The 27,902-nt window shown below is 44.7% G+C and overlaps 1 protein-coding gene across 6 annotated transcripts in view; it reads right to left on the bottom strand.

The window, feature by feature from the left end:
• Positions 1-187: 187 nt before the first annotated feature.
• Positions 188-27,902, bottom strand: part of dock3 (dedicator of cytokinesis 3) — a 414,918-nt gene continuing 387,203 nt past the window's right edge. For 3 of the 6 annotated variants that reach the window (XM_071336835.1, XM_071336836.1, XM_071336837.1), the window contains 8 exons: positions 25,842-25,960; positions 24,702-24,894; positions 24,252-24,329; positions 23,805-23,930; positions 22,936-23,023; positions 14,266-14,385; positions 9,511-9,596; positions 188-7,687 (listed from right to left, as the gene is read on the bottom strand). In XM_071336835.1, the coding sequence (XP_071192936.1) occupies positions 7,052-7,687; positions 9,511-9,596; positions 14,266-14,385; positions 22,936-23,023; positions 23,805-23,930; positions 24,252-24,329; positions 24,702-24,894; positions 25,842-25,960 (1,446 nt within the window). In that variant the 3' untranslated portion in view covers positions 188-7,051. Of the gene's footprint in view, positions 7,688-9,510; positions 9,597-14,265; positions 14,386-22,935; positions 23,024-23,804; positions 23,931-24,250; positions 24,330-24,701; positions 24,895-25,841; positions 25,961-27,902 lie in introns of all 6 variants that reach the window. The other 3 variants (XM_071336834.1, XM_071336838.1, XM_071336839.1) reach the window with 3 other exon arrangements.

The raw sequence follows: 27,902 nt of genomic DNA, 5'->3' as shown, positions 1-27,902 counted from the left end.
TATCAAATTACCTTACCAATTTAGAAGTTTAGCTAAAGAACCACAAAACGAAAGTATTTGTGAAGGGTGTTGAATCAGATGAAATTTATACATTTACAGTAACAAGCAAATGCTAGGATAATGACCTAGTTGTGTATTTTCCCATCACTATAACAACTGATAAATAATGACAAGTTGGAAGCAGCACTGAGTCAATAAAACATGATCTTTAATGTTAGGCATTAATACTAATTAATAAATTCCACATCACAGTAGTTGAAGTGAGTAGGAAAAAAGTGTGTATGTATTTACATCTAAAATCCACATCACAGTTGATTCATGCTAACACAATATATACAATAAATTACTTTTAGAGTAATTAAAGGTTTTGTATTCCGTAAGAGTGACAGAAGTAGAACGTATCTCGCTAACTGTCCAGAATTGATGCAAAACACACAAAATAATCATCAAAATAATTAGGCAAAATGAAATAAGTCACGTTTTCTGTATGTTTTTGTCTAGTTTTTCTATGTTTTAAAAACACATTTACATCAGAAAGTACAAGGCAGACAATTAATAATCACAATCTTTACATGGTTTGCCCTTTTTAGCCTTATAAATACACCGCGTTGTCATGGTTATTTAAAGACAAGCGAGAAGAGCCTGACAAGGTGGTCTGGAGGTAAAGAACTGCAATGATTTCAAAAATGTTTTGTACCCCCATTTGTACGCCTCAATTGTAACTTGTACCGCCATTGTACCCCCCCAACCTAGATCCTACTGCAGTTTTCTATATTTACAAAGAACGACTGAAAAAATAAACACTTTCATGAGTTCCGTTCTTGCTTCCTATTCCCCTCAACTGGCTCCATTTTATATTTGATTTATTTAACCTTTATTTTACATTGACTTGCCACAAAGTAAGACTAAACAACCGTTTATTCATATTAAATGATAGGCTACACATAATCAAATACTCTGTACCCAGTTCCCAGAACAGTGTGTCATTCTGCTGGATATACTCAATATACTAGACACAGATTTACATTTTACATTTTAAGTCATTTAGCTGACGCTCTTATCCAGAGCGACTTACAAATTGGAAAGTTCATACATATTCATCCTGGTCCCCCCGTGGGGAATGAACCCACAACCCTGGCGTTGCAAGTGCCATGCTCTACCAACTGAGCCACACGGGACCAATTGTAATGTGTGTGTTTGAACGTCAAGTGTGTATGGAATAATTGTTTGAGTAGAAAACAATAAGGGAATTTGTACTGAACAAAAATAAATAATTGCAACATGTAAAGTGTTGGTCCCATGTTTCATGAGCTAAAATAAAAAATCCTAGACATTTTGCATACGCACAAAAAGATGATTTCTCAAATTTTGTTCACAAATTTGTTTACATCCATGTTAGTGAGCATTTATCCTTCGCCAAGATAATCCATCCACCTGACAGGTGTGGCATATCAAGAAGCTGATTAAACAGCATGATCATTACACAGGTGCACCTTGTGCTGGGGACAATAAAAGGCCACTCTAAAATGTGCAGTTTTGTCACACAACACAGAGCTGTTTCCAGATACTTGAATGTTAAAGGCTCTACCATAAGCTGCCTCCACTGTTGTTGAGGAGTATTTCTGTCTGTAATAAAGCCATTTTGTGGGGGGAAACATATTTTGCTTGGCTTGGCCTGGTTCCCCTGTGGGAGGGCCTGACTGCCAAGTGGGTGGGCCTATGCTCTCCCAGGCCCACCCATGGCTGCACCCCTGCCCAGTTATCTGAAATCCATAGATTTAGGGCCTAATGAATTTAAGTTGACAGATTTCCTAAAATGAACTGTAACGCAGCAAAATCTTTGAAATCGTTGCATGTTGCGTTCATATTTTTGTTCAGTATATATATATGTGTGTATTTATAGAAATAAATCAAATACATTGAGAGACTGCATAGGTCATATGCATAACATGTTCCTTCTTCATATCCTCTGATCATATTGAAATAAAATAATAATGAATGAAAGTATGCTATTATTATTTTTTAAATTATTTACATTTATGATTTGAAAAGTTCAATGAAATCAAGGAGGATTTCCTGCCTTTTCAGCAACATAACTCATAGAGATACAGTTGCCTATCATAACTAACTGATAGTGTTACACTGGCTTGTGTTATCCACGAACACACGTTCAAATAAAATCACTTCTCCACACCACACATCCATCATATCATTCAACCAGTCTGCAGTAGTGTTCCGAGGTTTTGGCCTTGTCATGTATATTATTTGCATACCAGTAGTGACTATATTAGTCCTCTATATCAGAAGCCCGTATTTTCTCCTCTCATATCACATCCTTCAACTCTTCAATCCTCTTACACTTAGAATGATGATTCGTCTTAGTAGATCAGGAGTGCCAGGCCAGGAGGTGAAAGTGGGTGAGCCCTGCCGACGAGGGGACCCTGGTCAAAAGTAGGGGACTACAGTTATATGGGCTATGGTCAAAAGTAGCACACATCATAGGGAATAGGTTGTCATTTAGGGGGCAGTGGGAGAGTGAGTGCACCTATTTGCTGACTAGAATATGTGATGGGGGCTGATTAAGTTTGATTGCTCTTAGGGGATTCAATCAAGTGTCCCACCTCACTACAGGGTCCCCTCGGTCTGTCCGAGCCTGGAAGGAAGCCAGCTGGTGTGTGTGTGTTGTGTCTAGGTCCTTCTCACAGGACAATGGACAACCTTCTAGGTGCATTTTCAACACTCCCTTCTCTTGAGCCATCATCACAAAGAGTACAATCATCACATAACGGACACAAAACAGCCATAGACAGGATAGTAGTAGTGTGTGACATTACTTTTGACATGTTTCAAGTGTTATATCATGTGTTCCAATATCATATACGTTCTCTATTAGCTACATATAAACATTAGAAAATAAATTCAATTCAGTCGATTCATTTCAAAATAAAAGTCCTTCTACATAAGGAGGCCTGCACCTTTACCCCATTACTTAGAGTAGTTTATACTGTATGTAGCCATGTCCCTTCTGAGACAAGGGGAAAGTACATGATAGAAATCCCCCAGTGTGAAGGAGAACATCAGGACATGAGAGAACCGTCAAAAAAAGAAAAATAAGAAAACGTTCTCAAGATCGGATGGTTGAATTGAAGCCGGTCTACACGTACAGTATCTACACACACGCGCACACACAGAAACACACACTTCCTGTAACCGTCTCGTTAGAATAATGCCTCTTGAAAAAGGTAAATGGTCAATAGAAGCTGTAGTATCTCTATTAGCTACAAGTCCAACATTTTGTACTATGGTAATGATATACAATAATGTTAATAAAATAAAAACAAATGTATTTACACAGGTGAGAGAAAGACAGTGTTATAAATAATGAGAAATACCCCACTTCATGGTTATCAAATCTCTCCTTTCAAATATCCAAAACAACAGACCTTAGGCTTACTGTATTGAGACAGACAGAGAGAGAGAGAGAGAGAGAGAGAGAGAGACAGAGAGACAGAGAGAGAGAGAGAGAGACAGAGAGAGAGAGAGAGACAGAGAGACAGAGAGAGAGAGACAGAGAGAGAGAGACAGAGAGACAGAGAGACAGAGAGAGAGAGAGAGAGAGGGAGAGAGAGAGAGAGAGAGGCACACACAACACCTGAACAACAAGCTGGAAGAGAAAAGGAATTAGATGTGGAGCAGGCTCTGATCCAGGATCTGTGTCTGTGAAGCACCAGCAGTGTTGTCACAAAGCAGATCAAACCACTAAGGTAGATACAGGAGATAGTCATTGGAGTTTCTCTCAAAGGAGGCAGGGAGGAGGATGCATACAGACATCTAAAAGCAGAATCAGCTGTACATTGTGATCAGCACTGAAGAGTCAATACATATCAATGATTAGAAACAAGGATATCTTTAGTTCAGTCTATTCTCTGCTCCTAGCATGCGTCAGGTAGTCCAGTGGGCAGTACTAGCCAGGGTTAAATCACTTATTTCACTGAATGGAACATGCACACATAAAAGTACCAAATAAAAAAACAAAACAAATAACACAATTATAATAATCGTTTTTTCTATAAATATCATCCATCTAAATTATGTTATTCCAATGTTCCTGTCTTCCCAGATACAAGTGCACATCACTAAGCAGCTACAGTGGCTTTAATGCCCTTGTCTTATCTTGCATATTGTTCTGTTTTTACATAGTCATCATCAAGTCATCAATTCCCGTCAGTCAATCTGTGATATAGGGATTAATGTATAAATAATCTAATATTAATATATTATATATAATTATTTAACTACACATAATAATAAACTTGCAGATTTTCATCTCCTCTAAAAATATAGACTTTTCTTTGTACTGTAGTGTGTAACATGCTGCCAACTGAACAGAAAATAACCTTCTAATAAACCAACCAACCCAAAATAAAGACTTTAAGCAGCCTTTAAGACGGCAAAGTGACATCTTTGAAATGGCTTGTATTCACCAGCCAGGCAGTTATTCCCTAACCATAATGGATAATAAGCCTTTATAGTGGCTGAGTGATCTGGCTGTGGCAGCGCACAGCTATAAAGAGGACGACTGTGTAATGAAGCATCGCAACACTATTTAAGCCTCTTACTGTCTGTCTGTCGAGGCAATGCTCTGCCTGAGAGGATAAGTCGTAAGGAGGAAGAAGTGTGTGTTTATCAAGAGGCGTGATCTGTTCTGATCGCTCTCTCTCTCTCTCTCTCTCTCTCTCTCTCTCTCTCTCAGCTAGTTGCATCGCTGAGTTCATTATTATTACACCAATACCACTTTAGTGTCCTATAAAAAGGTAAGTTAATTAATAAACAATAGTGATATAAAGACTACCACACCTCAACAATAATACTAATCTATCCGAAGCCCAATACAACTCAAGAGTCTACTTAACCCATCTTCATTTCTTCATACAATACAAGTGTGAATAGACTAAAACAAGTGGTTTTTGGTGCTGCAGAACTAAGTGCTAAAGTGCGGCTTCTCTAAAACGGAAAAGGTCATAGGTCATGGTCTAGCAAGCTTTACTCGATCCCAGCTTTGCTTCAATTAACTAAATTAATTAAATGTCTGATAATTGGTTCAAAAAAATCAATTTTTTTTCCCTTTGTGCAATGATTTGGAACCTGCATGTGGACCTGAACTATCAATAAATTAGAATTACTGTACAGATGAAAATGTTTCCAAGAGGTCTGTGCAAGTAATACGTGAGAGAATTTAGAGAAAGAACATTCAAATAAGCACTCAAATTAAAAGACTGAGCCCCATACCACACACACACACACACATACATACACACACACACACACACAAACACACACACATTGGTTGTTTAGCAACAAAACCGATGCGTGCGTAACTATGGGGCAAAACAGACGGGGTTGGCTTTAATTGTTAACAACATGTAAACTACAGTGAGCTCCAAAAGTATCAGGGGAGTGACATTTGTTGTTGTTGTTTTGTCTCTGTACTCCAGCACTTTGGATTTGAAATGATACAATGACTAGGAGGTTAAAGCGCAGATGGTCAGCTTTAATTTGAGGGTATTTTCATCCATATCGGTTGAACCCTTTTACAAATTAGTGTACATTTTGTACATAGTCCCCCCATTTTAGTGGACCGAAAGTATTGGGACAAATTCACTTATATGTGTATTGATTGAAGTAGTCCAAAGATTAATATTTGGTCCCATATTCGTATAGAAATGAATGGTAAATAATGTATTGTGTCATTTTGGAGTCACATATTGTAAATAAGAATAGATTATGTTTCTAAACACTTCTACATTCATGTGGATGCTACCATGATTATGGACAGTCCTGAATTAATCATGAATTTTATTTTTATTTAACCTTTATTTAATTAGGCAAATCAGTTAATTAAGAACACATTCTTATTTTGCTGGCATCAAAAGTAAAACAAGTATTAAACAGGAGACTGACTGATCAGACCACCATCTAATTGGCCTTCATAGAACTCTTACAGAATTTCCACGTGGACGGGGATATTGGAAATTTAATCAAAGCCTATTGGCTGACAATTTGTTCTTAACTATGACAAAATAATTAATTATTGACTATTTTCTACACAACGTTTTTTTTTTAAATTGTATTTTATTTCACCTTTATTTAACTAGGCAAATCAGTTAAGAACACATTTTTATTTTACAATGACGGCCTACCCTGGCCAAGCCCCCCCCCCCCCAACTAGGACGATGCTGGGCCAATTGTGGTCCGCCCTGAATGAATAATGATGAGTGAGAAAGTTACAAATATCATACTCCCAAGAAAGACATGCTGACCTCTCACCATTACAATAACAGGGGAGGTTAGGCAGGTGTGGTGGTGGTGGGCGGGTGATATTTCTGCATCTGTAACTTTCTCACTCATTATTATTCAAGATTCATTCAGGATTATCCGTAATCATGGTCGAATCCACATGAATGTAGAAGTGTTTTGAAACATATTCTATTCTTATTTACAATAAAACACAATACATTATTTACCATTCATTTATATTGGGTACAAAATAATCTGAAACACAACCAAAACAAACAGCTAATGCATTCAACATAATTTGTCACAAGCTTGATGTAACCATGTAGTGATAGGAATATGGGACCAAATACTTAACTTGTTACTACTGTAATAAATATAAGTGAATTTGTCCCAATACTTTTAATCCCTTAAAATGGGGGGACTATGTACATTGAGCGCTGTAAGCAAAGTGCACTTTAACCTCATAGTCATTGTATCATTATAAATTCAAAGTGCTGGACTACAGAGCCAAAACAACAAACAAATGTGCCACTATGCCTCGACCAACCATGCCTCGACCAACCAAGTGCCAGTTCAGGAGAATGTAACATTACAGAACGTTCAGATATAAATATATTTAAATGTAGAACATATATGATTGTCTGTCAGAAAGAATAAGGGGAAATCATGTGTGTCCGCTCTATCTAATCTATTTCTATCTGAAACGTTCAGAATGTTTCACATCACTGTCTGAATACACCCCCAGGCCTCCTCTTCACTCTTCGGCGATGCCGTGCTCCCACGCCACTTTGGCCTGCTCTTCCCTAGAGGTGATGAGAGGCTGAGAGATCTTGCGTGGCATGGGCATGGGCCTGGCGGGAATACACCCCTCCTCCTCAGGAATACACCCCTCTCTCAGGTAGGGCTTGGGGGGCAGGGCGGGCGGAGGCTGGTGGCGGTAGTGGGGCAGGTTCTGGATGTTAAGGGTATGGGCCTCTGGGAGGACAGGGCTGATTGGAACCACGATATTGGTGATGAGTGGGGTGATCACCCCAGGAGAGGAGTGGCTACGACAGGGAGGGGGCTTGGAGCCATCCAGGACCTCTGACTCAGAGACACTGTAGCGCACAGGCAGGTAGGAACCAGAGGGGGAGTCCATGCCCAGGTCCTCTCCGTCCGTGGCCCAGGTAGAGTGTGCCATGCTGGGGGTGACGGAGACAGTGTCCAGGGCATCTGCTGGGTGTCTGGTTGTTCCATGGGACTCGGTGGAACATGACTGGCCCATGAAGTTGCTCTCGCTCAGGGAGGAGACGCCGGAGGAGGCGCTACCGGAGAGAGTAGAGTTACTGCCATCCAGGCCGGACTGGGACTGGGGACTGGTGGGCGAGGCAGGTATAGGGTGCAAGGCTGACTGTGGAGGAAAACAATTGGGAAAAGGGTTACTCTTATAGATAAATGACAGACATACTGATTTGCATTGCCCATTTGTGTGAGGCGTAAAAACAAGATGAAAACAACTAAGCACAGATATAAAGCAAACACAAGCCAGCTAAACTCAAAGACCAATGTGTCAAGGAGGTGGTTGATGACGTAGCAGGCTGCAGCGTGGGAGGCACCGCTTGTCCCATGAATTAATCATATAAAATTGAGGATTAGCTGATAACTGCAAAACAAACATTCTGGATAACATTGAGAACCTTGAACTATTTATCGATCAACATTTTGATATGCTCGAAAAAGAGTCAGATACATCGAAGCGAACAAGAGAAAGTCCTTTCCTCGAGCTCTGAGAGCGAAACTGAAGGGAAGCAGCCGTCTAACATTCCAAATGTACCATTGTAGAGGTTGAGGCCTTAAAAACAGGAATGGATTACAGTAATAAAATGCTGGAAAAAATACGAGTGGAGAACAAGATATTAAAAACTACCGTGGACTCCCTAAAAATAACTACCGCGGACTCCCTAAAAAACTACCGTGGACTCCATAAAAAACAATGAAAGCCGAATGACTTGTCCTAAAGTGCAGAAGAATAATATTGTTACAATGGGAATAATGGAGGAGGAAAACTAAAACAGACAACGGAGGAAAAAGTCAAGGTGTTCATGAAACGTAATCTCAAGATGACGGACGAGCAGGTGGATACAATTGATTTTCAAAAAGGGCTCACTGTTTCAGTGGCAGAGCGGAGGGAAGGTCCTGTCCGATCGTAGCTATGCTAACTCACAACAAAATGAAAATTGCCTTGTTACAACAGGATAGGGAACTGAAGAACACCCTGTTCTCTAATAATGAACAATTTCTCCATGGAATAGAACAGACGACAACATGCCCTGTACCCCACTTTCAAAAGGCTCCGGGGCAGAGAAACAGAATGTTCGTCTAGTGGTCGAAGATTACAACGTGGGAGAATGCCAAGCGTGTGCAAAGCTGTCAACAAGGCAAAAGGTGGCTACTTTGAAGAATCTAAAATATATTTTGATTTCTTGATTTGTTTGGGGGTTACTACTTGATTCCATATGTGTTATTTCATAGTGTTGATGTCTTCACTACTATTCTACAATGTAGATAATAATAGAAATTAAGAAAAACCCTGGAATGAGTAGGTGTGTCCAAACTTTTGACCGCTACTGTATATGTAGCAGAAAAGCTGTAAACTAAATGGTGGATGGGTTAATAAAAATAAATAAAAAGACGAATGTGTCAAAAACACAGTCACACATACAACACATTACATACACAACCACACACGGAGCAACAAGCATCTCTACAGTTATACAATACTCTACAGCCTAGTGCTCTTTTAGCCTTGCTCACTCACTGATACTGAAGGACTGAGAGGTGACTGGAGTAGAGGGGGGGACCAGACCAGGCCAGACAAAACTGGACCAGATCTGGGTTCAAATACTATTTGAAATCACTTCATATGCTTTATCTGTGCTTGATTGAGACCAAAAGTCATTAAAACAAAATGGATTAACTTTATTTGCACCAAAGAAAACAAGTGACAAACAACAATACAGATAAAAACACATACTAATAATAGAAAGGTGTGATATGAAAACCACAAAACAACAAACCTATATACAATACATGAGTAAGAGACCAAAACATTTGCAATCTCAAACTTCTGTCAGGCTAAAGCAAATCCTCAAAAGTATTTGAAGAATAGTACTTGAACCCAGGTCTGGACTGAACAGGTCAGGACGGTAGGCTACACTAGGCCAGGGAGGGTACCTTTCGTAAAGAGGAGCGCGCAGGGAGAGCTGGAGGGAGGTCGCTGATCTGGTGGTGGAAAGCATCAAAGTGCATGGAGAAGTGTCCTATAGAGGGAGACACACAGCAGGACAGAACAACGGATTGGTTGGTTGGAAATATACAGAACTAAACCAGAGAGGGGAGGAGGAGGAGGGGGGGGAAATAATGATCTGGAGAAGGATAAACAGGCCTCTGACTAAGCTACAGAACAGTCCCCTTGAGAGAATCAGGTAGGATTAGGGTTGGTGGGTAGATGGTGGGGGTAGGATCAGGGTTGGTGGGTAGATGGTGGGGATAGGATCAGGTAGGATCAGGGTTGATGGTGGGGATAGGATCAGGTAGGATCAGGGTTGGTGGGTAGATGGTGGGGATAGGATCAGGTAGGATTAGGGTAGATGGTGGGGATAGGATCAGGTAGGATCAGGGTTGGTGGGTAGATGGTAGGGATAGGATCAGGTAGGATCAGGGTAGATGGTGGGGATAGGATCAGGTAGGATCAGGGTAGATGGTATGGATATGATCAGGTAGGATCAGGGTAGATGGTGGGGATAGGATCAGGTAGGATCAGGGTAGATGGTAGGGATATGATCAGGTAGGATCAGGGTTGGTAGGTAGATGGTGGGGATAGGATCAGGTAGGATCAGGGTTGGTAGGTAGATGGTGGGGATAGGATCAGGTAGGATCAGGGTAGATGGTGGGGATAGGATCAGGTAGGATCAGGGTAGATGGTGGGGATAGAATCAGGGTTGGTGTTGGGGATAGGATCAGGTATGATCAGGGTTGGTGTTGGGGATAGGATCAGGGTTGGTGTTGGGGATAGGATCAGGGAGGATCAGGGTTGGTGTTGGGGATAGGATCAGGGAGGATCAGGGTTGGTGTTGGGGATAGGATCAGGGAGGATCAGGGTTGGTGTTGGGGATAGGATCAGGGTTGGTGTTGGGGATAGGATCAGGGAGGATCAGGGTTGGTAGGTAGATGGTGGGGATAGGATCAAGGTTGGTGGGTAGATGGTAGGGATAGGATCAGGTAGGATCAGGGTTGGTGGGTAGATGGTTGGGATAGGATCAAGTAGCATCAGGGTTGGTGGGTAGATGGTCGGGATAGGATCAAGTAGGATCAGGGTTGGTGGTGGGGATAGGATCAGGGTTGGTAGGTAGATGGTAGGGATAGGATCAGGTAGGATCAGGGTTGGTGGTGGGGATAGGATCAGGGTTGGTGTTGGGGATAGGATCAGGGAGGATCAGGGTTGGTAGGTAGATGGTGGGGATAGGATCAGGGTTGGTGGGTAGATGGTAGGGATAGGATCAGGTAGGATCAGGGTTGGTGGTGGGGATAGGATCAGGGTTGGTAGGTAGATGGTAGGGATAGGATCAGGTAGGATCAGGGTTGGTGGTGGGGATAGGATCAGGGTTGGTGTTGGGGATGGGATCAGGTAGGATCAGGGTTGGGGGGTAGATCCAACTTGTAAGTCGCTCTGGATAAGAGCGTCTGCTAAATGACTTAAATGTAAATGTAAATGTAGATGGTGGGGATAGGATCAGGTAGGATCAGGGTTGGGGGGGGTAGATGGTGGGAATAGAATCAGGTAGGATCAGGGTTGGGGGGTAGATGGTGGGGATAGGATCAGGTAGGATCAGGGTTGGGGGGTAGATGGTGGGGATAGGATCAGGTAGGATCAGGGTTGGGGGGGGGGTAGATGGTGGGAATAGAATCAGGTAGGATCAGGGTTGGGGGGTAGATGGTGGGGATAGGATCAGGTAGGATCAGGGTTGGGGGGTAGATGGTGGGGATAGGATCAGGTAGGATCAGGGTTGGGGGGTAGATGGTAGGGATAGGATCAGGTAAGACATGTGCATAGCGTTTAAATATACTAATTATGCTAAATTAGCGTTGTTGGTTAATTTACTTGCCGCTCATCATCAGCATCTACCAAGCTTGCTGTACTACTGGATAGGATGAAACAGGACTGGTTCTTTATAACAGTCATACAGGGATAAAGGAGAGCTACAATGACACTGAGAACAACGTTGGAAAGGGGTACAGTTGAATAAATCCTTGAGGATCTATTGGAATCAGATGTTCCCATAAAACTTTTTTTTTAAATGCCACCAAACTGCACTAAATTGCACCAAACTGCACTAAACTGCACCAAACTGCACTAAACTGCACCAAACTGCACCAAACTGCACCAAACTGCACTAAACTGCACCAAACTGCACTAAACTGCACCAAACTGCACCAAACTGCACTAAACTGCACTAAACTGCACTAACTGCACCAAACTGCACTAAACTGCACTAAACTGCACCAAACTGCACCAAACTGCACTAAACTGCACTAAACTGCACCAAACTGCACTAAACTGCACCAAACTGCACCAAACTGCACTAAGCTGCACTAAACTGCACTAAACTGCACCAAACTGCACTAAACTGCACTAACTGTACCAAACTGCAATAAACTGCACTAAACTGCACCAAACTGCACTAAACTGCACCAAACTGCACCAACTGCAATAAACTGCACTAAACTGCACCAAACTGCACCAAACTGCACTAAACTGCACTAAACTGCACTAAACTGCACCAAACTGCACTAACTGCACTAAACTGCACCAAACTGCACTAACTGCACCAAACTGCACTAAACTGCACCAAACTGCACCAACTGCAATAAACTGCACTAAACTGCACCAAACTGCACAAAACTGCACTAAACTGCACTAAACTGCACCAAACTGCACCAAACTGCACTAAACTGCACCAAACTGCACCAAACTGCACTAAACTGCACTAAACTGCACCATCGACGCCAACCAGGGTCGGGGTCAATTCCATTTACATTCAGGAAGTACACTGATATTACAGTTCCAGTGGAATTGAAACAAAATGCACCTGTGAGTGCTTTTAAAAATATATATATATTTATCTGTTATTTTACCAGGTAAGTTGACTGAGAACACGTTCTCATTTACAGCAACGACCTGGGGAATAGTTACAGGGGAGAGGAGGGTGAATGAGCCAATTGGAAGCTGGGAATTATTAGGTGACCATGATGGTGTGAAGGACAGATTGGGAATTTAGCCAGGACACTAGGGTTAACACCCCTACTCTTACAATAAGTGCCACGGGATCTTTAATGACCTCAGAGAGGCATTGTGCTGATCACAAAGGTCATGTCATGGTTAACAACAGATTATTATGGTTACCATCACATACACACACACACACAGTACTTGACCACTTACACACAAACCAATATTTGACCTCAAAAACACTGGACCGTATTCCCAACATGAAGAAATAGTGGGAATACACTACATGACCAAAAGTATGTGGACACCTGATCGTCGAACATCTCATTTCAAAATCATGGCCATTAATATAGAGTTGGTCCCCCCTTTACTACTATAACAGCCTCCACTCTTCTGGGAAGGCTTTCCATTAGATGTTGGAACATTACTGCAGGGACTTGCTTCTATTCAGCCACAAGAGCATTAGTGAGGTCGGGCACTGATGTTTGGCGATTAGGCCTGGCTTGCAGTCGGCATTCCAATTCATCCCAAAGGTGTTTGATGGGGTTGAGGTCAGGGCTCTGTGCAGGCCAGTCAAGTTCTTCCACACCGATCTTGACAAACCATTTCTGTATGGACCTCGCTTTATGCACGGGGGCATTGTCAAACTGAAAGAGGAAAGGGCCTTCACCACACTGTTGCCACAAAGTTGGAAACCTAGAATGTCATTGTATGCTGTAGCATTAAGAGTTCCCTTCACTGGAACGAAGGGGCCTAGCCCGAACCATGAAAAACAACCACAGATCATTATTATTGATCTGGGGTTGTTATTGACACTATGCATTGGGGAAGGTAGCATTCTTCTGGATCCGCCAAATCCAGATTCGTCCGTCGGACTGCCAGATGGTGAAGCGTGATTCTTCACTTAAGAGAACACGTTTTCACTGCTCCGGAGTCTTGGCATTGCGCATGGTGTTCTTAGGCTTGTGTGCGGCTGCTCGGCCATGGAAACCCATTTCATGAAGCTCCTGGCGAACAGCTCTTGTGCTGAAGTTGCTTCCAGAGGCCGTTTGGAACTCGGTAGTGAGTGTTGCAACCGAGGACAGACGATTTTTACGTGCTACACGTTCTGTGAGCTTGTGTGGCCTACCACTTTGCGGCTGATGTTGCCCCTAGTCGTTTCCACTTCACAAAACCAGTACTTACAATTGACCGTAGAAGCTCTAGCAGGGTAGAAATTTGACAAACTGACTTGTTGGAAAGCTGGCATCCTATGACGGTGCCACGTTGAAAGTCACTGAGCTCTTCAGTAAGGCCATTCTACTGCCTATGTTTGTTTATGGAGATTGCATGGCTGTGTGCTCGATTTTATACACCTGTCAGCAACGGGTGGTGGCCGAAATAGCCGAATCCACTAATTTGACGGGGTGTCCACATACTTTTGTATACATAGTGATGATTGAAAAATACCTCAACAACCCTTTCATTAGTGTTCTGCCTCAGTGTAACTATATAATGGGTGTTGAATAAAGATATGCCGTGTGATGTGTGTAATGTCCTTCTTTATTCATAGGGGTCTGGCATGCCAACGTAAGGCACAACAACGCAAACACACTCGACTGTATTCTGATAGAGATCCGTTTTTGGTGAACCATCTGACCATCTGACCATGGGATGTGGTTCACCCAAAAAAAACTCCGTTGCACATGTATTGTACTCACCGTGGGGCAGGCTGCGGGGCGGGATAGGTGGGGCCATCACACTCCCAACGTGGGCGGACAGGAACGGCAACACCTCTCTGGTGCCACTGTCCAGACTCCAGCTGCTGGGGGTGGTCAGGACTGGAGGGGAGAGAGGTAATGTAAATACGACCCTCTACTGTTCACACTAACATTAAGCTGCTGGGGCTGGTCAGGACTGGAGGGGAGAGAGGTAATGTAAATATTTGGCTTTCTGATTCATAAGGTGTTTTATGTTTAATTCATGTAATAGTACTTTCAGTATTGGCAGAGTCATCATCATGAAGATTATCAGTGTAATCCTCATCATCATCAATATAATCAACTTCATCATCATTACTGTTTTGATTTTTGCATGATTTAAGAAAGCAATGTTATTTATATTAGTGTGGTCAGTGTACTGTATTTGGTGGGGGGGGTTCACATGTATCGTTCAAATGGTCTATGTTGACTTACAGGAACAACCAATTACACATCAGTATACCACACCGTAAGGGAGAAATGTACACTTACTACTTTCAATAAAGAAAAGGGCTTTAGTCATAGCAACAGGCTGGTGCTGACTGATAGAGCAGTTCTCTACTAATGATCCACAGTGGGACATCTACAGACAGAAGATGAAGTGGATTTTAAACTAGCTGAAGTATTAGGAAGGTCTGTGAACTGACCACTAACTGTCTGAACAGATAAAACAGAGTACTAGCTTATGTTCTCAACGGGATTGAAAAAGACCAAAGACATGGGGTAAATTAGGACAGACTTACACCCTTTTAACATACTGAGTCCAGCCATACCAAGCTGTACTGACCTGGTTACATATCCACTACTGAGTCCAGCCATACCAAGCTGTACTGACCTGGTTACATATCCACTACTGAGTCCAGCCATACCAAGCTGTACTGACCTGGTTACATATCCCTACTGAGTCCAGCCATACCAAGCTGTACTGACCTGGTTACATATCCACTACTGAGTCCAGTCATACCAAGCTGTACTGACCTGGTTACATATCCACTATATAGTCCAGCCATACCAAGCTGTACTGACCTGGTTACATATCCACTACTGAGTCCAGCCATACCAAGCTGTACTGACCTGGTTACATATCCACTATATAGTCCAGCCATACCAAGCTGTACTGACCTGGTTACATATCCACTACATAGTCCAGCCATACCAAGCTGTACTGACCTGGTTACATATCCACTACTGAGTCCAGCCATACCAAGCTGTACTGACCTGGTTACATATCCCTACTGAGTCCAGTCATACCAAGCTGTACTGACCTGGTTACATATCCCTACTGAGTCCAGTCATACCAAGCTGTACTGACCTGGTTACATATCCACTACTGAGTCCAGTCATACCAAGCTGTACTGACCTGGTTACATATCCACTATATAGTCCAGCCATACCAAGCTGTACTGAGCTGGCCTGGTTACATATCCACTATATAGTCCAGCCATACCAAGCTGTACTGACCTGGTTACATATCCCTACTGAGTCCAGTCATACCAAGCTGTACTGACCTGGTTACATATCCACTATATAGTCCAGCCATACCAAGCTGTACTGAGCTGGCCTGGTTACATATCCACTATATAGTCCAGCCATACCAAGCTGTACTGACCTGGTTACATATCCACTACATAGTCCAGCCATACCAAGCTGTACTGACCTGGTTACATATCCACTACTGAGTCCAGTCATACCAAGCTGTACTGACCTGGTTACATATCCACTACTGAGTCCAGTCATACCAAGCTGTACTGACCTGGTTACATGTCCACTACTGAGTCCAGTCATACCAAGCTGTACTGACCTGGTTACATATCCACTATATAGTCCAGCCATACCAAGCTGTACTGAGCTGGTTACATATCCACTACTGAGTCCAGCCATACCAAGCTGTACTGAGCTGGCCTGGTTACATATCCACTATATAGTCCAGCCATACCAAGCTGTACTGACCTGGCCTGGTTACATATCCACTACATAGTCCAGCCATACCAAATGTGTGGTCGAAGATTACAACGTGGGAGAATGTGGTTAGGTATCCACCATAGTTGCTGGAAAGGACCATGTGAAAATAAGAAATCTGAGCCAGTACAGTATAGTTTGGTTCTGCGAGAACAGTATAGTTTGGTTCTGCGAGAACAGTATAGTTTGGGCATGGAGAACAGTATAGTTTGGTTCTGTGAGAACAGTATAGTTTGGGCATGGAGAACAGTATAGTTTGGTTCTGTGAGAACAGTATAGTTTGGGTATGGAGAACAGTATAGTTTGGTTCTGTGAGAACAGTATAGTTTGGTTCTGTGAGAAGAGTATAGTTTGGGCATGGAGAACTGTCATGTTTTGTCATTGATTATCATGTCTTGTCCCTGTGCTTCCCTCTGCTGGTCTTATTAGGTTCTTTCTCTTTCTCTCTCTCTATCGTTCCGTTCATGCTCCCAGCTGTTTCTCATTCTCCCTACGACCTCATTTACTCTTTCACACCTGTCCCCTATTTTGCCCTTTGATTAGAGTCCCTATTTCTCCTTCTGTTTTCCGCTCCTGTCCTTGTCGGATTCTTGTTTGATGTTTGCTGTTCCTGTGTCCTTGTTTCGCCCTGTCGTGTTCTTTGCCTTCTTCAGATGCTGCGTGTGAGCAGGTGTCAATGTCAGCTACGGCCAGTGCCTTCCCGAAGCGACCTGCAGTCTGTGGTCGCGTCTCCAGGCGTCCCTCTCTATTGACGAGAGGATTTCAGTTTCCTGTTTTGGATTACCATTGATTATATCCAGGAGAATCATTATTTGTTTAATACTGGAATAAAGACTCTGTTACTATTACGTCGCTTTTGGGTCCTCATTCATCAGATTAACAGAAGAATCCGACCAAGAATGGACCCAGCGACTATGGATTCTCTCAACACTACCGTCAAGTTCCAGGGAGCAATGCTCGGCAGACACGAGCAGGAATTGTCTGCTGCTCGTCATGCCGTTGAGACCCTGGCCGCTCAGGTCTCCGATCTCTCAGGACAGTTTCAGAGTCTTCGTCTCGTACCACAAGCTACTTCCTGGTCTTCCGAGTCTCCGGAACCCAGGGTTAATAATCCACCATGTTACTCTGGACAGCCCACTGAGTGTCGCTCCTTTCTCACCCAGTGTGATATTGTGTTCTCTCTCCAGCCCAACACATACTCTGGAGAGAGAGCTCGGATCGCTTACGTCATATCACTCCTTACTGGGCGGGCTCGGGAGTGGGGCACAGCTATCTGGGAGGCAAGGGCTGAGTGTTCTGACGTTTATCAGAACTTTAAGGAGGAGATGATACGGGTCTTTGATCGTTCAGTTTTTGGGAAGGAGGCTTCCAGGGGTCTGGCTTCCCTATGTCAAGGTGATCGATCCATAACGGATTACTCTATAGAGTTTCGTACTCTTGCTGCATCCAGTGACTGGAACGAGCCGGCGTTGCTCGCCCGTTTTCTGGAGGGACTCCACGCTGAGGTTAAGGATGAGATTCTCTCCCGGGAGGTTCCTTCCAGCGTGGACTCTTTGATTGCACTCGCCATCCGCATAGAACGACGGGTAGATCTTCGTCACCGAGCTCGTGGAAGAGAGCTCGCGTTAACGGGGTTTCCCTTCTCCGCATCTCGACCATCTCCTTCCATCGGTTCAGAGACTGAGCCCATGCAGCTGGGAGGTGTTCACATCTCGACTAAGGAGAGGGAACGGAGAATCACCAACCGCCTTTGCTTCTATTGCGGTTCTGCTGGACATTTTGTCATGTCATGTCCAGTTAAAGGCCAGAGCTCATCAGTAAGCGGAGGGCTACGGGTGAGCGCTACTACTCAGGTCTCTCCATCAAGATCCTGTACTACCTTGTCGGTCCATCTACGCTGGACCGGGTCGGCTGCTTCCTGCAGTGCCTTGATAGACTCTGGGGCTGAGGGTTGTTTTATGGACGAAGCATGGGCTCGGAAACATGACATTCCTCTCAGAGAGTTAGGGAGGATCACACCCATGTTCGCCTTAGATGGTAGTCCTCTCCCTAGTATCAGATATGAGACACTACCTTTAACCCTCACTGTATCTGGTAACCACAGTGAGACCATTTCTTTTTTGATTTTTTGTTCACCTGTTACACCTGTTGTTTTGGGTTATCCCTGGCTAGTATGTCATAATCCTTCTATTAATTGGGCTAGTAATTCTATCCTTTCCTGGAACGTTTCTTGTCATGTGAAGTGTTTAATGTCTGCTATCCCTCCTGTTTCTTCTGTCCCCTCTACTCAGGAGGAGCCTGGTGATGAGACAGGAGTGCCGGAGGAATATCATGATCTACGCACGGTCTTCAGTCGGTCCAGAGCCAACTCTCTTCCTCCTCACCGGTCGTATGATTGTTGTGTTGATCTCCATCCGGGGACCACTTCTCTTCGGGGTAGATTATTCTCTCTGTCGGCTCCCGAACGTAAGGCTCTCGATGATTATCTGTCTGCTGAAGGCATTCAGATGGATCCCGCTAAGGTCCAGGATGTCAGCGATTGGCCTGTTCCTAAGTCACGTGTCGAGTTACAGCGCTTTCTCGGTTTCGCTAATTTCTATCGGCGTTTCATTCGTAATTTCGGTCAAGTGGCTGCCCCTCTCACAGCTCTGACTTCTGTCAAGTCTTGTTTTAAGTGGTCTGGTACCGCCCAGGGAGCTTTTGATCTCCTCAAGAAGCGTTTTACATCCGCCCCTATCCTTGTTACTCCTGACGTCACTAAACAATTCATTGTCGAGGTTGACGCTTCAGAGGTGGGCGTGGGAGCCATTCTGTCCCAGCGCTTCCAGTCTGACGATAAGGTCCATCCTTGCGCTTACTTTTCTCATCGATTGTCGTCATCGGAACCCGAGGGGTTTCTCCCTGAAGGGCGTGTTGTCGGGTTGACTGTCTGTGAAATTGAGAGACAGGTAAAGCAAGCACTCACTCACACTGCGTCGCCGCGCGCTTGTCCTAGTAACCTTCTGTTCGCTCCTGTCTCTATTCGTCTGGCTGTTCTTCAGTGGGCTCATTCTGCCAAGTTAGCTGGTCACCCCGGTGTTCGGGGTACGCTTGCTTCTATTCGCCAGCGGTTTTGGTGGCCTACTCAGGAGCGGGACACGCGCCGTTTCGTGGCTGCTTGTTCGAACTGCGCGCAGACTAAGTCAGGTAACTCTCCTCCTGCCGGTCGTCTTAGACCGCTTCCCATTCCTTCTCGACCATGGTCTCAGATCGCCTTAGACTTTATTACCGATCTGCCTTCGTCTGCGGGGAGGACTGTGAGAGCCGCCAATAAACGTAGGATTAAGAGTCCTAGGTATTGTCGCGGTCAGAGAGTGTGGCTTTCCACTCGTAACCTTTCCCTTACGACAGCTTCTCGCAAGTGGACTCCGCGGTTCATTGGTCCGTTCCGTGTCTCTCAGGTCGTTAATCCTGTCGCTGTGCGACTGCTTCTTCCGCGACATCTTCGTCGCGTCCACCCTGTCTTCCATGTCTCTTGTGTCAAGCCTTTTCTTCGCGCCCCCGTTCGTCTTCCCTCCCCCCCTCCCGTCCTTGTCGAGGGCGCTCCTATTTACAAGGAACGGAGGATCATGGACATGCGTTCTCAGGGACGTGGTCACCAGTACTTAGTGGATTGGGAGGGGTACGGTCCTGAGGAGAGGAGTTGGGTTCCTTCTCGGGACGTGCTGGACCGTTCGTTGATTGATGATTTCCTTCGTCGCCGCCAGGGTTCCTCCTCGAGTGCGCCAGGAGGCGCTTGGTGAGTGGGGGGGTACTGTCATGTTTTGTCATTGATTATCATGTCTTGTCCCTGTGCTTCCCTCTGCTGGTCTTATTAGGTTCTTTCTCTTTCTCTCTCTCTATCGTTCCGTTCATGCTCCCAGCTGTTTCTCATTCTCCCTACGACCTCATTTACTCTTTCACACCTGTCCCCTATTTTGCCCTTTGATTAGAGTCCCTATTTCTCCTTCTGTTTTCCGCTCCTGTCCTTGTCGGATTCTTGTTTGATGTTTGCTGTTCCTGTGTCCTTGTTTCGCCCTGTCGTGTTCTTTGCCTTCTTCAGATGCTGCGTGTGAGCAGGTGTCAATGTCAGCTACGGCCAGTGCCTTCCCGAAGCGACCTGCAGTCTGTGGTCGCGTCTCCAGGCGTTCCTCTCTATTGACGAGAGGATTTCAGTTTCCTGTTTTGGATTACCATTGATTATATCCAGGAGAATCATTATTTGTTTAATACTGGAATAAAGACTCTGTTACTATTACGTCGCTTTTGGGTCCTCATTCATCAGCATAACAGAGAACAGTATAGTTTGGTTCTGTGAGAACAGTATAGTTTGGGCATAGATAACAGTATAGTTTGGGCATAGAGAAAAGTATAGTTTGGGCATAGAGAACAGTACAGTTTGGGCATAGAGAACAGTATAGTTTGGGCATGGGGAACAGTATAGTTTGGGTATGGAGAACAGTATAGTTTGAGCATGGAGAACAGTATAGTTTGGGCATAGAGAACAGTATAGTTTGGTTCTGTGAGAACAGTATAGTTTGGGCATGGAGAACAGTATAGTTTGAGCATGGAGAACAGTATAGTTTGGGCATAGAGAACAGTATAGTTTGGTTCTGTGAGAACAGTATAGTTTGGGCATGGAGAACAGTATAGTTTGGGTATAGAGAACAGTATAGTTTGGTTATGTGAGAACAGTATAGTTTGGGTATAGAGAACAGTATAGTTTGGTTATGTGAGAACAGTATAGTTTGGGTATGGAGAACAGTATAGTTTGGTTCTGTGAGAATAGTATAGTTTGGGCATGGAGAACATTATAGTTTGGTTCTGTGAGAATAGTATAGTTTGGGCATGGAGAACAGTATAGTTTGGTTCTGTGAGAACAGTATAGTTTGGGCATGGAGAACATTATAGTTTGGTTCTGTGAGAACAGTATAGGTTGGGCATAGAGAACAGTATAGTTTGGGCATAGAGAACAGTATAGTTTGGGCATGGAGAACAGTATAGTTTGGGCATAGAGAACAGTATAGTTTGGGTATAGAGAACAGTATATTTTGGGGATGGAAAACAGTATAGTTTGGGCATGGAGAACAGTATAGTTTGGGCAGAGAGAAAAGTATAGTTTGGGAATGGAGAACAGTATAGTTTGGGCATAGAGAACAGTATAGTTTGGGCATAGAGAACAGTATAGTTTGGTTCTGTGAGAACAGTATAGTTTGGGCATAGAGAACAGTATAGTTTGGGCATAGAGAACAGTATAGTTTGGGCATGGAGAACAGTATAGTTTGGGCAGAGAGAAAAGTATAGTTTGGGCATGGAGAACAGTATAGTTTGGGCAGAGAGAAAAGTATAGTTTGGGAATGGAGAACAGTATAGTTTGGGCATAGAGAACAGTATAGTTTGGGTATGGAGAACAGTATAGTTTGGGCAGAGAGAAAAGTATAGTTTGGGCATAGAGAACAGTATAGTTTGGTTCTGTGAGAACAGTATAGTTTGGGCATAGAGAACAGTACAGTTTGGGCATAGAGAACAGTATAGTTTGGGTATGGAGAACAGTACAGTTTGGGCATGGAGAACAGTATAGTTTGGGTATGGAGTACAGTATAGTTTGGGCATAGAGAACAGTATAGTTTCGGCATAGAGAACAGTATAGTTTGGGTATGGAGAACAGTATAGTTTGGGCATGGAGAACAGTATAGTTTGGGTATGGAGAACAGTATAGTTTGGTTCTGTGAGAACAGTATAGTTTGGGCATAGAGAACAGTATAGTTTGGGCATAGAGAACAGTATAGTTTGGGCATGGAGAACAGTATAGTTTGGGCAGAGAGAAAAGTATAGTTTGGGTATGGAGAACAGTATAGTTTGGTTCTGTGAGAACAGTATAGTTTGGGCATAGAGAACAGTACAGTTTGGGCATAGAGAACAGTATAGTTTGGGTATGGAGAACAGTACAGTTTGGGCATGGAGAACAGTATAGTTTGGGTATGGAGTACAGTATAGTTTGGGCATAGAGAACAGTATAGTTTCGGCATAGAGAACAGTATAGTTTGGGTATGGAGAACAGTATAGTTTGGGCATGGAGAACAGTATAGTTTGGGTATGGAGAACAGTATAGTTTGGGTATGGAGAACAGTACAGTTTGGGCATGGAGAACAGTATAGTTTGGGCATGGAGAACAGTATAGTTTGGGCATGGAGAACAGTATAGTTTGGGTATGGAGAACAGTATAGTTTGGGCATGGAGAACAGTATAGTTTGGGCATGGAGAACAGTATAGTTTGGGCATGGAGAACAGTATAGTTTGGTCATGGAGAACAGTATAGTTTGGTCATGGAGAACAGTATAGTTTGGTCATGGAGAACAGTATAGTTTGGGCATGGAGAACAGTATAGTTTGGGAGTGGAGAACAGTATAGTTTGGGCATAGAGAACAGTATAGTTTGGGCATGACTGAAACACAATACAACAGACTATAGGAGACTGAAACACACCACGACAGACTGTAGGAGACTGAAACACACTATAACAGACCATAGAAGACTGAAACACACTACAGACTATAGAAGACTGAAACACACTATAACAGACTATAGGAGACTGAAACACACTACAACAGACTGAAAGGCAAAATACTGAGATGATAGCTAGGTCTACAGTACCTTTCTCTGCCACAGACAGGTTAGGGTCGCTGCAGGGCTTGCATGGACCAATCACCTGGTGGAACAACGCTCGCTGGAAGTTGGTTGGCTGGAGAAACAGAAAAGACATATCAGTCAACCAATAAATGTATCAATCACATGTATTTATAAAGACTTTTACATCAGCAGTCACAAAGTGCTTGTACAGTAACATGGCCTAAAGCAAAAGCACAGAGGCAAGGCAATACTACCTAGAGGGAAGAAACCTAGAGAGGAGCCAGGCTCAGACAGGAGGTAATAATACCTAGAAGAAAGAGACCTAGAGAGGAACCAGGCTCAGATAGGAGGTAATACTACCTAGAGGGAAGAGACCTAGAGAGGAACCAGGCTCAGATAGGAGGCAATACTACCTAGAAGGAAGAGACCTAGAGAGGAACCAGGCTCAGATAGGAGGTAATACTACCTAGAGGGAAGAGACCTAGAGAGGAACCAGGCTCAGATAGGAGGCAATACTACCTAGAAGGAAGAGACCTAGAGAGGAACCAGGCTCAGATAGGAGGTAATACTACCTAGAAGGAAGAGGCCTAGAGAGGAACCAGGCTCAGATAGGAGGTAATACTACCTAGAAAGAAGAGACCTAGAGAGGAACCAGGCTCAGAGAGGAGGCCCTTCCTCCTCTAGCTGCACCAGGCAGTATATCATAGCATTCCAATAAGAAGATCCGAGCCTGTATCCACAAAGCATCTCAAAGTGCTGATCTAGGATCAGGTCCCTCTGTCCATCGAATCTTATTCATTATGATCTAAAAGGTTAAACTCATCCGAGATCAGCACTCCTACTGTGAGACGAGATTGTGATAGAAGACGATAGGAATGGTGGGTCTACTGTACCTGTACCTGTCCGTTCTCAGTGATGTTGGGGTACATGGCGGAGCTGGGTCTCTCACGGTGAGGAGGCAGCAGCATCAACATCTCACGGTTGTTCCGGTATTTCTCCGGCAGCGACGGGGAGCCTACCGCAGGGGGAGGGGACACAGAGGAGAACAGAGCATCAAGACTAGACATGAACACTAACATTGACAGCAAGGTCTCAGTTTCGCTGCTCATTGCTAGGGCCCAGAGTTTTTCTTAATTTGCTCATGGCCAGGTCACTTCGTGAGGTCAACTCAAGAGTGAAAGTGCTAGTTAGTTTGGAGAGCTACTCCTTCAGTGGATTTAATGATAAACATCGTGCCATCGTCATCCATAGTGCCAGGAAGCTTTCCCTGACCAGCAAAAAAAAAACGAGTCAATGAAATATTTAGTAGGCTAGCCTCCACTGTGAATAAATAACCTACCTCTGATGCTGTTGGAGGAGTTGACCATCTGGGAGGGTGCTGAGTGGGTGGAGCTCAGGCTGGAGGAGGAAGGACTTGGCTGAGAGAAGAGAAAAAATACAGGAAATGACCTCGTATTCCTTGTGTTATACCTCCGGAAAATAAATCCCCTGAGATACAGGAAATGACCTCGTATTTCTCATTTAATACCTCCCCAAATAAATCTCTGGAAGGTCGAGTAACAGAGCAAAGCAGCAGATGCAGAATTATTGTGGAGTTAACCAGTCAACACTTTTGTTTGGCATTTTAAGGAAGAATCCTAATTTGACATACATGCCCATAACTTCTTCTTAACAACTCTGGTGTCAATCATGAATTGGCAATGAGACATTTGTGCAAAAGAAAAGTGCACTTTCCATATCTCAAGTTAGGATTTTGTATTTTTCTTTTGGGGGGGGGGGGGGGGGCTCACATGGCTGAGAGTCCTGTCTGTGGGTACAGCGGGCACTACCCTGGCGTGGAGACAGACCTGCATACGGTAGACGTCCTCGGGGTGTTCCACCACCATGCCGTCCGTCAGGATCACCAGATTACCCGTCTCACTGGAGGTGTGAGAGGACAGTGAGGAGGACGAGTGGCGGATAGACCCCAGCAGATTCAGTGGACTGGGGGGGGAGAGAGAGAGGGAGGGTTGGGGATGGAGGGTGGAGTGGGGGAGAGGAGGGAGGGAAAAGGGAGAGGAGGAAGGGAGGTTGGAGTGGGGGAGAGGGGGAAGGTGGGGTGGGGGAGAAAGGGAGAATGATGACAGGGGGAGAGGGAGAAGAGGGTGAGAATGGGTGGGGTGGGGGAGAGGGAGGGGTATGAGGAAAGAGAGGGATAAAGTGTGAATGAATGAAAGAAATTGTGGTAGTGATACTGCTATAGTGAGACAGTCAGGCAGAGAAACAAAGAGAAAGAGAGAGAGATAAAGAGAGAGAGAGTCAGAGAGACAGAGAGAGAGACACAGACAGTGTCAGAGAGAGAGAGAGAGAGAAACAGAGACACACAGAGAGAGAGAGAGACACAGAGAGAGAGAGAGAGACACAGAGAGAGAGAGAGAGAGAAGAGACACAGAGAGAGAGAGAGACACAGAGAGAGAGAGAGAGAGAGAGAGAGAGACACAGAGAGAGAGAGAGAGAGACACAGAGAGAGAGAGAGAGAGAGAGAGAGAGAGAGAGAGAGAGAGAGAGAGAGAGAGAGAGAGAGAGAGAGAGAGAGAGAGAGAGAGAGAGAGAGAGAGAGAGAGACGGAGAATAGAACGAGACAGAGAGGTGACAGGGCAGTGAAGGATGATGTATGTTGTGTTTGTGTCGGAACTCGTGAGAACACTGAAATTACCAGTGGGGGTCGAGGAGAAAGGCCGGGAGGGACCTTGGCAGATTGTGTTTGCGTGTGTATGTGTGTTATACGTGTGTGTACCAGTGTGTGTTTGCGCGTGTGTTTGCGCGTGTGTTTGCGCGTGTGTGTGTGCGCGTGTGTGTTTGCGCGTGTGTGTGTGCGCGTGTGTGTGTGCGCGTGTGTGTGCGTGCGTGCGTGCGTGCGTGCGTGCGTGTGTGTGTGTGAGTGACCATACCTGTGCCTGTGCATGACTTTGAAGCTGTCGGGGCTCATGGGGCTGTGCGTAGCCAGGATGCCTCTCGGGGTGCTGGCACCAGAACAGGCAGGACTCAGCTTGTCCAGCCCCGGCAGACCCTGAATGGACACAGAGGTTTCTCAATATTCAGACTGTGAGGAGACTGTCATTGTGGAAAGGAGTTAGAAGTGTGTCATCCCCTATGAGGGGCTGGACAGGGGACAAAACACACACTCACACAGTGTGTCATCCCCTATGAGGGGCTGGACAGGGGACAAAACACACACTCACACAGTGTGTCATCCCCTATGAGGGGCTGGACAGGGGACAAAACACACACTCACACAGTGTGTCATCCCCTATGAGGGGCTGGACAGGGGACAAAACACACACTCACACAGTGTGTCATCCCCTATGAGGGGCTGGACAGGGGACAAAACACACACTCACACAGTGTGTCATCCCCTATGAGGGGCTGGACAGGGGACAAAACACACACTCACACAGTGTGTCATCCCCTATGAGGGGCTGGACAGGGGACAAAACACACACTCACACAGTGTGTCATCCCCTATGAGGGGCTGGACAGGGGACAAAACACACACTCACACAGTGTGTCATCCCCTATGAGGGGCTGGACGGGGGACAAAGCACACACTCACACAGTGTGTCATCCCCTATGAGGGGCCGGACAGGGGACAAAACACACACTCACACAGTGTGTCATCCCCTATGAGGGGCTGGACAGGGGACAAAGCACACACTCACACAGTGTGTCATCCCCTATGAGGGGCTGGACAGGGGACAAAACACACACTCACACAGTGTGTCATCCCCTATGAGGGGCCGGACAGGGGACAAAACACACACTCACACAGTGTGTCATCCCCTATGAGGGGCTGGACGGGGGACAAAGCACACACTCACACAGTGTGTCATCCCCTATGAGGGGCTGGACAGGGGACAAAACACACACTCACACAGTGTGTCATCCCCTATGAGGGGCTGGACAGGGGACAAAACACACACTCACACAGTGTGTCATCATAGTACGTAGCGATTTCAATGCCGAAAGAAACGTTATTTGAATTCAATTATTTGTATTTCGATATTTACATTTAAATTAAATATTTTATGAATTTGTAGTGCACAAAAAAAAAATGGAACTTTTATTTCATGATTTGAAACTGAATCAAATTAATATTGCATTCAGTTTGACAATTTAATGAAATATTACAATTCAATATTTATACATTCAGCATGGTAGATATTGCATACATTTTCTGTGAAACTATAAATTCAAGCATATTCAACTTCTCAGATTCAATTTTCAAATTCAGATCTTGAAATTCAGATTAAGAACCAGATACAACATCCTGGTACTTTGCCAGCCAGGTGAGGAAGAAGAGAACATATAGAATAAAAACAGACTCTGTGTTAAACAGGTTTCTGGCAGTTTCTGAAGCCAATGTGGGGTACCTAGTCAGTTATCCAACTGAATGTATTCAACTGAAATGTGTCTTCCGCATTTAACCCTCTGAATCAGAGAGGTGCGGAAGTCTGCCTTAATCGACATCTTCAGCGCCCAGGGAACAGTGGGTTAACTGCTTTGCTCAGGGGCAGAACGACACATTTGTACCTTGTCAGCTCTAGGATACGATCCAGCAACCTTCCGGTTACTGGCCCAACGCTCTAACCACTAGGCTACCTGCCGCCCCTACACTCTAACCACTAGGCTACCTGCCGCCTCTACACTCTAACCACTAGGCTACCTGCCACCTCTACACTCTAACCACTAGGCTACCTGCCGCCCCTACACTCTAACCACTAGGCTACCTGCCGCCTCTACACTCTAACCACTAGGCTACCTGCCGCCTCTACACTCTAACCACTAGGCTACCTGCCGCCTCTACACTCTAACCACTAGGCTACCTGCCGCCTCTACACTCTAACCACTAGGCTACCTGCCGCCTCTACACTCTAACCACTAGGCTACCTGCCGCCCCTACACTCTAACCACTAGGCTACCTGTCGCCCCTACACTCTAACCACTAGGCTACC

The sequence above is a fragment of the Salvelinus alpinus genome, chromosome 12, assembly GCF_045679555.1.
Source record: "Salvelinus alpinus chromosome 12, SLU_Salpinus.1, whole genome shotgun sequence".
NCBI classification, from domain to species: domain Eukaryota; kingdom Metazoa; phylum Chordata; class Actinopteri; order Salmoniformes; family Salmonidae; genus Salvelinus; species Salvelinus alpinus.
Note: the sequence above shows the minus strand (reverse complement) of the source record. Positions and strands in the feature narration are given on the sequence as shown.